We start from the raw sequence: 12,126 nt of genomic DNA on the forward strand, positions 1-12,126 counted from the left end.
GGGGCCCCCTTAGGCACGGGGTCCAATTGGGAGCAATTGGTCCAATTGGCTTAAGGCCGGCCCTGTATCCACCTACATTTCCTGCACTCCACTTTAATCAGGTTGTTCACCCCAACTTCAATCAGGCTAATTTCAATTACTCAGACTAACATGGGACTTTAGGTCAGGCAAATCCTATAATGCAGCCATCACTTTGTGTTTTGGGCTAATACTTTGAAATTCTGCTATGAAAAAAGCCGTTGAAGACAAAAATAGAGCTTCCCTTAATCACTGATACCCATTTTAAACGAGTCAAGATCTTGATTGGTGACCTTGCCATGGTTTGCATCATATTGATTATTGGTATAAATGAGATGGTTTTATCACTCAGATGGGTAGAGAATTATACCAAGTCGAATGAAAATGATTACCATTTGTTAGATTATGAGAGGGAATTTGATAACCAATTGTTTTTAATTTTAAAGTAAAAAAGTAAAAGTCAGCCATATAATATATATTTCATATATTTTAAATGAAATGAAATTGCACCTAAAAATATATACATTTCCTGCAGTCGTGTTCCTGAAACCATTTTTTTCTGTTTAAATTATCAATCAAGTGATAGTAGTGATAGCTTTTGAATATAATATAAACATTTCAAGGGAACATTTTATCCTCAAGCATTTTTATTACTTTCTTCCTTAAAATCTCTCTCGCATCCAAGTTAATTGCACAGTAATCTGCATGCATTTATCTCTCCTGCCCACCATCTCCAAACTCAGGTAAGAGAAAACTGTTCACACAAGTTGATTTTCACAACTGAAGTTAGACACAAAATGCTGGAGCAACAGCAGGACAGGCAGAATCTCTGGAAAGAATGAATGGGTGACGTTTTGGGTCGACCCTTCTTTAGAGTTTTAACCCGAAACGTCACCCACTCCTTCTCTCCAGAGATGCTGCCTGTCCTGCTGAGTTACTCCAGCATTTAGTGTCTATCTTCGGTGCATCTGCAGTTCCTTCCTGCACACTTGACTTTAACAATATTTTCTATTACACTGTGACATTGGTAAGTATAGTACAACGTCATCTTGAGAATGTTGTTTTAGACAGAAATTCCAATACTGATTCAAATCTCATTAATTTAAATGTTGGGATTAACCACTGAATTGATTTGACAAAAAAAAGACTCACAAGCTGCACTCATTAGTTAAGATAGCATTGAGCTCAGGGAATTTAGGCAGCTGCAAATGGTGACCTCGGTTAGCATCGGTATGACCAATAGAAAACATCCCAGTAATGCATACTAATTAAAAGCTAAAGGTGTTTGATTAACACACTGGACATTGTCAGATTAATACTTCTTTCATCTACTATCTGCAAATTAATCATGTTTGTTTGAGCCGTTCAGGTCACATATTCAGGATGCACATTGGGAATGTAGTCGATCATGACTTGACTTGCAATGGATGTGGGTAAAATTACTTACTGCTCCAATAATACACTAATAATCTACATTGACATGACCACCACATTACAATAGACTAGGTAATGGAAATTCTCCCTGAGCAAGTTCACAAATCACTACCAAAAAGTCTGGGATATAGAAGAAAAATGTATGTGAAAAAAAGTAAATAAATGAACACAAACTTTATTTTTGTTTCTTTCACATTTCTTTACACATGCACAAATAACAAAAGAGTAAATAGTGATGTGGACTCTTCCACGGGTGCCACCACCCACTTCCCTCATTATGGAAGGGGTGGGGGGGGGGGGGGGGGGGGAGATTCCTGTGATAATCAACTCTCAAAGATTCAGCTTCTAAAATAAAATTCATTCAAATACCTAATGATGTAAATATGAATAAAATTCAGTTACTTCTACTAATTTGGGATGGTAAAATTGTAAAATTAATTAAATTTATAATTACGTTTCAAAAATGCTATGTTGAATGTTGAAAATATTTGACTGTAAAAGCATTACACAAATACTTATCTCATTCTACCTAAATATCTGGTCTTTAATAAATTAGCTATAGACCAGAGCTCTTGTTGGAGAAGGATAACTATCTTCAAGGGGATGATAAAATGGAATTTTAAAATACTTAAAAATAATTTTACCCTGTTAGCCACTAATGATATTTTTAAACTTTATTTCATATATTTATAGAATAAACTTTATATATGGAAAATAACATTAAAAACTTTTTTGAACAAAAAAGAAAAATGTGTTGCACCACAGGGTCCATTGCACCTCTGAAAAATTAAACTCGACAGATTCAAACTGTCCTATTTCCACTTCAAAAGAGCAGGGGCTCTGCTCTCCTCCTGACTCATCTTCAAACAGCAGCGCCCCAGAAACTTTCTTTCAGGCGAAGCTAAAGCAGCCTCCAGCTCCCTTAAGCACTGTACTGGTTACTGTAGCTGCTGCCTATGCCTATCCTAATTATACCCATGTGAGTCTATTAATCAGTTAGTAAATTATTCAGTAACCCTTCTCTGCCTTCAGCTAGTACAAACATGCTCTAAGCAAGGGCTAGAGGGAAGTGCAGGGAAAGTCCCTATGGATCTCACTCTGAGATATTCAGTTGTTCAATGTCTCCTGAACTCCCTGTTAATAACGAGGGAGAAAAGCTCCGGTGGTGTCTGAATCTTGCCCTTTGTTCAATATCAGAATACAAGCAGTAGGGGGGTCAGGAACCTTACCTGGCTGCCTACTTTCAACATAGGGTTTAATGGTTTCGCCAAATCTTGTCTCAGTAGCGACAGCCTCCCTTAGTAACTGTCCACAGGAAACTGTAAAAAACAAGTATTCTTTTTAATTAAGAGCATGATTGCATACATAGTTTCAATAGTAGAGAAGAAAAAAAAATCAGGCAACAGACTATACATAACTACATGCTTGAGAAATGAATATCGATTGAAACACCAAATAATATGAATATTTTTTCATTAAGTACCTTTATTTGTAAACTTTCAAGTGAAAGGCTTCCTTGCTGACTAGTTCAATGTTTGTTTGATTGCTATACACACATGATCAATATCTAGTGCCTGTTGAACATGGCTGCTGTACTACTGATGTGTAGAAACTTTTCGAAGTACTGCTACTTAAATATTAAGACATCAAATCAAAAATAAGACATTCAAATCGCACATTTTTATTCTAAAGATGTCTAGCTTAAATATTCAACCTGCAATATATACTCATATAAACCTGCGGAGCTACTTTCACTCAGGTTCTAGAATCAAAACTGACAACTGAACTTGAATACAGAATCTGGGCTCGCATTCCACTATAGCACTGAGAGAATGTCGCATTGTTGAAACTACCATTGTTTCCAATTAAGATATTAGACCCAGGGCCTATCTGGCTCTTAAAATTAATATATAAAGATTCCAAGTCACTCTCTAAATAGCAAGGAAATTCTTCTGGTGACTCAGTCGACATCTCTGCCTCGACCTGTATCAAAATCAATTCACTACTGCACTATTGAATGCTGTATTTACTTCCATTGGAAAACTTCAAAAGTAGTTAATTGATTGTACAATGGTTTGGGATATCCCAAGGCTTTAAAGGGTGTCAAAAAATGCAAACTTTAATTTCATTCATTATTTAAAATTTACGAAATCTATTTTTTTTAAATGGAAAGCACATCTACTACGGCTAAATCCACGAAGAGGTAAAATAATCTTTTGTATTTGTGGTCAGCACTAGAGTAGCGATCAAAAGTCTCATACAACATCATTAGTAAATAAGCTATTGCGCTTAACATAGAATCATACTAGAGCCGGTAGTTTTCTAGTACAAAGAAGTGGAATGATTGATGTCATATGTGAGAAGTTAACAAAATTCCAATCAAAAGTCAGCAGAATCTGTGCAAAGAGAAACAGGTTTAACGTTTCATCGCCAAATCTGATGAAGGGTCTTCAATTTGCTTCAACATTCTTTACTCTTTTCTCTTTACACAGAGGCTGTCCGACCTACTGAGTGTTTCCAGCATTTTTTAGTTCAGAGGTATAGTATGGAAACAGGCCCTTTGACTCACTGAGCATGCAACCATTGATCACCCGTTTACACTAATTCTGTTAGCTCTCATTTGCATCCCTCCACACTAGGGGCAATTTACAGAGGCCAATTAACCCACATATCAGCATGTCTTTGGGATGTGTGAGGAAACCCAAAACCACCCAGTCACAGGGAGAATGTGCAAACTACACACAGATAGCACCCGAGGTCAGGATCAAAGTTTGGTCTCTGGCGCAGTGAGGCAGCAGATCTACCAGCTGTGCCACCGTGCCGCCTTCATTTTCTGCTCTTATTTCGTATTTCCAGTGTCTACAGGTTTTGGATTAACGTCCAATCCAAATGTTAAATGGTTAGAATAACAAGATTAAATAGGAGAAGCTTGCTTAGAAATTCTCCCCTAATTGGGATCTCTCTAATAGAAGATGTGTATTTCACACATCTTCTTAAATTTAGTTCCAGTAACATGAGATACTGTACCTCATGTACCTGCTATAAATACTACCAACTGCAAATGCATACTGATTGTAAAACAAAAATATGCCTACATAAACAAATATAGCAATGCAGGCAGCATGTATCAGAGAAAAGATAAGAGAAAATTAGATAACATTATTTTGGCACCACAAAATATGTCAGATTCAACTCCCATTTTATGTCAAACCTATCAAAAGTATGTTCACAAAAATACTTTGGCTTAGGAAACAAAATAGATTTTCACCAGCAATGAAAATTCCACAGCAAATTCTTCAAAACAGGTAAATATTTACAAGGTCTTGCTAAAGTTAAGCAACAAAAGCAAGAAAAAAAAGCCTGCATGCTCCCAGAAAATGAATAATTTCATTTGAATTAAACAAAGTATAACAGATACAAAGATATATTTTGAGAGAAACAGAACCAATAGAATATTTTTAAGTCAATTTTATTAATTGATGACCTATTTTATTTTTGAATTTCCACTAAAATGAAGGTCGCCAAGCAAGGCATTTCTCTAATTTCAAAATAAAATTGAAGGATTCTATAATTTCAACCTAAATTGTTCCATTTGAAAAGTCCCACTAATTAGTTACTCAAACATAATGTGGTATCTATTTACGTAAAAGTCTGAAAAGTCTCTGATGCAACACATTATTCACTGAAGCTGTGAAGAGCAATGAAACTACTTCTAATTAGAGCAACTAGCTATTTGCCAGTGATTACATCATGTGACATGCAAACTAGCTTAATCTAAATATTTGATCTTTGGTGTGAATTAGATTTTAATTAGCTAACGCTGATGTCAGAGGATGTTTTTGTGACCGAGATAGAGAAAAAATGTGGAAAATAACAAAAAAAAAACAAAAACATGAAAATTTAACACTTCTCGAGAACACTTCCCTATTTGGGCTGTTTGTGCAAAAGGGCTGCATATAATAGCCATAGGGTCATACAGCACAGAAACTGACCCTTTAGCTCAATTCGTCTACACTGAACAAGATGCCTCATTTAAGATAGTCCCATTTGCCCACGTTTGGCTCAAATATCCCTCTAAATCTTTCCTATCCATGTACCAGACCAAGTGTTTTTTTAAATGCTGCTTTGGTACCTGGATACCTCTTCTGATAGCTCGTTCCATATACCCACCACCCTCTGAGTAAAAAAGTTGCCCATCAAATTTGTATTCAATTTTGCCCCTCTCACCTTACACATATGATCTCTTGTTTTTGATTCCCCCAACTTTGGTAAAAGACTGTGCATTCACCCTATCTATTCCCCTCATGATTTAATACACCTCCATAAGATCACCCTTCAGCCTCCTGCACTCGAAGGAGGCTTTCACGGCCATGGACAAAGCCTGCTGGCTGACCCTAATTAGCCCTTTCGCTTCCAAATGAGGGTAATATCCTATCCTGAAGACTCCTCTCCAATAGCTTACCAACCACTGGCATGAGGCTCACTCTCCTATAATTTCCTGGGTTATCTCTACTTCCCTTCTTAAACAACAGAACTGCATTGGCTATTCTCGAGGCCTGAGGATCGAGAAGATATAGAGATCTTTGTCAAGGCCCCTGAAATCTCCACTCTTGCCTCTCTCAATAATCTGGGATAGACCCCATCAAGGCCTGATGATTTATCCACCTTAATACTCTTCAAGACCCTCAACATCTAATCTTTCTTGATCTCAACCTGTCCTGGCATATTAATATTCTCCACATGGATTTGACTATTCTTCTAGTCCTTTTTGGTGAATACAGTAAAGTACTTATCTCCTAAATCCTGTGACACCAAACATAAAATCCCTCCTTTATCCTTCAGCAGTCCTACCTTCTCCTTGGTCACCCTCTTGTTTTTAATCTAAGTGTATTTGGGTAACTGGGATTTTCTTTAATCCAACCTGCCTATGACATTTCATGGCCCCTTTTGGCCATTCTTATTGCCCACATGAGTTATTTCATACTCGCTTTATATTCCACAAACGCCCCATTTCACTTTTCTAAACTTTATTTGCGCTTCCTTTTTCTTTTTAATCAAATTTACAACCTTCTTGGTTCATTTAAGGTTCCCTTATCTAACCATACTTACCCTTCCTCCTTATTGGAACATGATGGACCTGAACTCAGATCGGCTGGGCTTTAAACAACTCCCATGTCAGATGTGGATTTAACTAATAACAACTGCTCTTTCAAATTACTCTTCCTAGCTCCTGCCTAATTGCTGTCATATGCCTTATCCCAAATTTAGTACATATGTCCAAGATCCAGACTTATCCTTATTCATAACTATCTTAAAGTTTATGGAGTTGTGATCACTGTTCCCAAAATATTCTTGCAATGTAACACCAGTCACCCAGTGCAAGGTCCCCAGTATAGTCCCTCCTCAAGTTGGACTATCCACATACTGTTTCTGGAAACTCTCTTGAATATGCACAGTGGCGCAGCAGTAGAATTGTTGCATTGCAGCGCCAAAGACCCGGGTTCGATCCTGACTATGGGTGTTATCTGTACGAGGTTTATACATTCTCCCTGTGACCATGTGGGTTTTCTCCAGCTGTTCCCGCTTTCCTCCGACATTCCAAAGATGTGCAGGTTTGACCTCTGTAAATTGCCCCTTGCATGTAGGATAGAACTGGTGTACGAGTGATCTCTCGTTGGTGTGGACTCAGTGGACCAAAGGGCCTGTTTCCACACTGTATCTCTAAAACTAAAACTAAACTAAAACAACTAATATATTTTGCCCCATCTAAGCTTTTTGCACTGAGCAAGAAACAATGAATATTGGGGAAGTTAAAGTCACCCAAGACAACAACTATAATCTGTCTACATATCTGGTCGTCTATCTTCTGCTGGCGATTGGGAGGTCTATACCTGTAGTAGAATCTCATTAGACAGATTGCACCTTTTTTATTTTTGAGCTCGACCCATATTGTCTCAGTGGACGAACCCACCAGTATGTCCTCTCTGAGTACCCCATGATATTCTCTCAATTAGAGAGCAAATCCTAATACCTCCTGATCTATCGTGTCTGAAACCCTGAAACGTTGCCCTGCCAATCCTGTCCCCCTTTGGCCAAATCTCTGTAATAGCCTCTTCACCATATTTCCAATCTCTGATCCAGGCTCTAAATTCATCTGCTTTACCCGCTATACACATTGCATTGAAATAAACATTCTTCAGCCTATAAGATACACTATATTTTTAACGTCTCCCTGCCTATCCTTGCTTTGATACTTACTGGTGCTAATCTCAACCGTTCCACCTATCCTTCCTTTTGCTGACCTTTTACACAGGTTCCCACCCCCTCCCACTCTAATTTAAACTTTCCTGAGTAGCAATGGCAGACCTCCCTACAAGGATTGGTCCCTTCTCCATTCAGGTGCAACTTGTCCCTCTTGTTCTGGTCACCTCTGTCCCAAAAGAAATCTCAATGGTCCAAGAAATCTCAATAGCCCCAATCTGTCAGCTATGCATTTGGAAAACACAAGTTCAAATCCCATCTTATTAGCTAGGGAATTTAAGTTCAAATAATTAAATAAATATTGCATTAGAAGGTAATATCAGTAATGGTGGCAATGATGGCAATGAAACTGCTGGCTTCTCATTAGAATCAATTTTGCTCACTAATGGGTTTTAGGGGAGGAAATCAGCTGTCCTTACCCAGTCTGGTCCGTATGTGATTCGCTACCCACTAAGGTGTTAGATTCTTAATGGCCTTCTGTGTTTAATTGACATATATGGCTGCAGAGTATCCCATGGAAAATACAAATCTTAACCATTAAAATTAGTTTTATAGTTTGATATTTTGCACAAAAGAATTTGAAGGGTCTCGACCCGAAATGTCACCTATTCCTTTGCTCCATAGATGTTGCCTCACCCGCTGAGTTTCTCCAGCATTTTTATCTACCTTAAACAGATCAGACAGTATTTCTCAAATGAAAATACACCTTGCACTGAAAGTGGATGTGCTGTTCAATAGTTCTGATGATCATAGCTAAAACACAATAATCTATCTCTACAGGTAGCAACTGAGCAGCTTATTTTAGTTAATGTGGGATATTGCTGTTGTAGTTGCCATTTCTAATGATTCTGTAAAGGGGATGCTGGTGCTTCTCCCTGTAGTTATTGAATTGTACGGCACAGAAACTATCCTTCTCAGCCCACTGTGTCCATGCAACTGCGATGGCCACCTACGCCTATCCCACTTGTCTGCATTCTTCTTATTAAAACAACTGTCCAAGTGCCTTTGAAAACATTGTAATCAGATTTGTTTCTACCACTTCCCATTGCAGCTCATTACAGATAGTCACCATGCTCTGTGAAAACGGTATTCTTCAGATCTCCTTTAAATTTCTTCCCTCTTACCCTTAAATCTGTGCCCTTAAGTTCAAGGGCCCCTGCCCTGGGAAAATGACTCAAACTATCTATCTTATCAATGCCCCTCAAGGTGTTATAAACCTCGATAAAACCAACCCTCAGCCTCCTTTGTTCCAGTAAGAATAAACCAAGACATATATATATATAACACCAATATTTCCATTAACTATTTTCACCATTCCAGGCAGTGTTTTGGTGAAACTCATCTGCATTCTCTCTATTGCTACCACATCCTTCCTGCAGTGCATCAATATAATATTCCAAATGTGCTCTAACCAATGTTTTGTACAGTTCCAACATGACATAGCTGGGGCTGAGGTTGGGGCTATGATTAGGGCTATGATTAGGGCTATGATTAGGGGGTGGGGCTAGGATTAGGGCTAGGCACAATTTATCAATTGTTGTTCATCTGCGCTCAGGATTACAACCAGAAATAGTACATAGGAGCCATACTTTAGTGTTGTGTTTTGATGCCTCGGGAGGCATTATTGCAATAGAAATAGATTTTCCGAGGCTATGACCTTAATAGGTACTTATTACAAGAATGTAAAGGTTTAAATTGACACCTGTTATACAAGACAGAAACAGGAAGAGTTCAATAAAGATATGAAGTCTGACTGAATTAGCACTCACTATTAACAATCCTGTATTTTTCTGCAATCAATGCTGCCTGCAGGCTTCTGCCACTGCCAGGGGGTCCATGGAGAATGATTCTTGGAGTGAAGGGGGCGACAGTTCGATGACGGCTTTGGACATGGCTCAGAACTGTGAAGAATGAAAATCTTTCAAAAAATAATCAGAAATAACCCTAAGCACATAATACTTGAAGACAAGTGGCTCATGCAGTATGAATCTTGTTAAGCCCCATTTGTAGGGGATTCCTCCTTCCCTCCGCCCCATTTGGTGTAATTATCTGCAGAGTAATTAGATGTAATGATTCCCTGCTGATTAGTTTTCAGTTGCAAAGTGTAGAAAGCTTGCAGTGCATGAACAGTATGCACTAAGCGTTAAAATAAAATTCAAATGGAATTTCATTTTTTTCTTAAAATTCATGAATTAATTTAATTGAATCAAATGCAAATATTCATGTATATGGAACAGTGACTGGTAATAGCATTAAAGCAAACTAACTCTTTCAAATTAAAGTTCAATGGCCAGATATAAAAATCGAGTTTTATTGTTAATATGACAAAGAGTTTTGTTTAAAATCACATTAAAATTTGAACAATCCAATTTGGATTGTTGGTTGTGTGTTCTGGTCTGATGATCCAGAAGCACGGTGCTTTCAAGGCTACAGTCCAGCAAATTAATCACAGCAACAGAGAAAATTCATGTATATTCCGACTGCTTTGATTTTGCAACATATGTAAAATTATCTAGTATAGGCAGTGAATTAACATATATATTTTCCATAGGTGAATGGGAGTATAAAGTTCAACGTTAGAATATGAATGCAAACATTAAGATGGGTAATGGACACCCATTTCATAGAATATAGAACAGAGTAAATTGGAGCACATGAACAGGCACTTCAAAGCACAATGTCTGTGCCAAACAGGATGCCTAGCTAAATTAATCTGCCTGCATATAACCCATACCCCATCCATGCCCAGCATATGCATGTGCCTATCGATGAGCCTCTTAAGCATTAAGCATTTCAAAAAATAATCAAGGCCCATGATCAGTAGACTTTATCCGGTGCTGATAGTATTTTTTTGCAATCCAAGTAGTATTACCACAGTCATCATAATGGAAATATGGACTACATTCCCTACTATTATATTATTTAAGTACTTTTTCTATATCTAAATGATTATTTTACTGAAATAAGAAATGGTACACGAAGCAAAATAGTGTCTACTAGAGTGGTCTGATTCTCCTCCTGGCTTTAACTGTTCTTCATCACATCAAATCATCCATTATATTTCCAACTCTTGCATGTGGTGGATCGAGCATAGCAGAGCGGAAGGATGGACCAAATATTCCAATTTTTCTGCAAATGTTTCCAATTTACTGTTATTCTCTGTTCAAAAATATAATCAATTTTCAGGGATCTTGTGCACCATTGTCTTGTCTGGTACTTGACTTGAGATAAATTAGCTGACCATGTTTATGTCTATTGAGTTGCATGGATTGTGAGATTTTGAGTTATTAAATACAGCATCCATTCCAAAAAAAAGCAGTTAGTAACAGATATGCAAGCTGACAATAGAATTAAACTTTTGTTGATTCTATCCATTCTTTAAATGAGCAAAAAAAACATGTTGAATGGTAGAAATACGTGTGAAACAACAAATGTAATGTTTCCAGATTTTTTATATTTATATACTGCGCAGAAACTAAAATAAACCCAAATTAAGCTATTTTTGGCATCAGGTTATAAAACAATTCTGGAAAATCTATGGTCATTTATTGTTCTGCCCTGTGATATATTTGACAAGGCATCACATAGCCGTGAATATATTACAGCTAAATTATAATTTTATCTATTTCAAGAAAATGTATTTTGTTGAGAATAGTTATTTTAAAAGTATATTTTTATAACGTGCCCGGAAGTATCAATCAATAGAATAAGTTATTCTGTAATTATGTTCTGAGCATTTTCAGCACTTTCAGCTGCATAATATTATGGATGATTTTTTGAGTCTCAATTATTAATTAGTATTACTAACAACGGAGTGGGAAGAAGTGATAGTTGACTGCTAATCATTAAATAACCAACTAAATGAAGGAGAGATAGATGAGAACGTTTCCCATTACAACACCATCGTCCTCACCAGAAAAACCCATCTGAACCAAAATGTCAGTTTACATGTGCTCTCAATTTGTGCAGAATTCCATCTTAATCTTAAGATAAGAGGGGGAGTATAATAGCACAAAGGAGTACAAAAATACAATCTTACATAAGATGCTCAGTTTTAAATGACACCTAGCCTGATGAATTAAAATGCAAAGCAATATTATGAATAGCCAAGATTAAGTTTAAACCCTTAACTTGTTTTAGTCTGCTGTTACTTGGTCATGTCCTTACATCTCTGGAAGGAAGTTTATAGTTTCTTCATGCTCAGCCATGCAATTTGTTTTCCAAAACAAATTCACAGAATGAGGAATTTTCATTTGTTACGTGTATCCTTATTTGCATTGTTCTTGAAACGTTATTACATATTTATGTCTAATCATGTATTTTCTATGTTTTATTCAAAATCATGCAATTTCAATGCTTTTATGGTAATCACTGGTGATGGAAGTCAATGCAGATGACTGGATCACATTGGTA

General features: G+C 37.1%; 1 protein-coding gene across 1 annotated transcript in view; it reads right to left on the minus strand.

Moving 5' to 3' along the window:
* Positions 1-12,126, minus strand: part of ak8 (adenylate kinase 8) — a 111,883-nt gene that overhangs the window by 37,081 nt on the left and 62,676 nt on the right. The window contains exons 9-10 of the mRNA XM_033048678.1: positions 9,483-9,614; positions 2,682-2,771 (exon numbers count right to left, since the gene is read on the minus strand). Coding sequence (XP_032904569.1) covers positions 2,682-2,771; positions 9,483-9,614 — 222 coding nt within the window. The remainder of the gene's footprint in view (positions 1-2,681; positions 2,772-9,482; positions 9,615-12,126) is intronic.

Source organism: Amblyraja radiata, chromosome 32, assembly GCF_010909765.2.
Source record: "Amblyraja radiata isolate CabotCenter1 chromosome 32, sAmbRad1.1.pri, whole genome shotgun sequence".
Taxonomy (NCBI): domain Eukaryota; kingdom Metazoa; phylum Chordata; class Chondrichthyes; order Rajiformes; family Rajidae; genus Amblyraja; species Amblyraja radiata.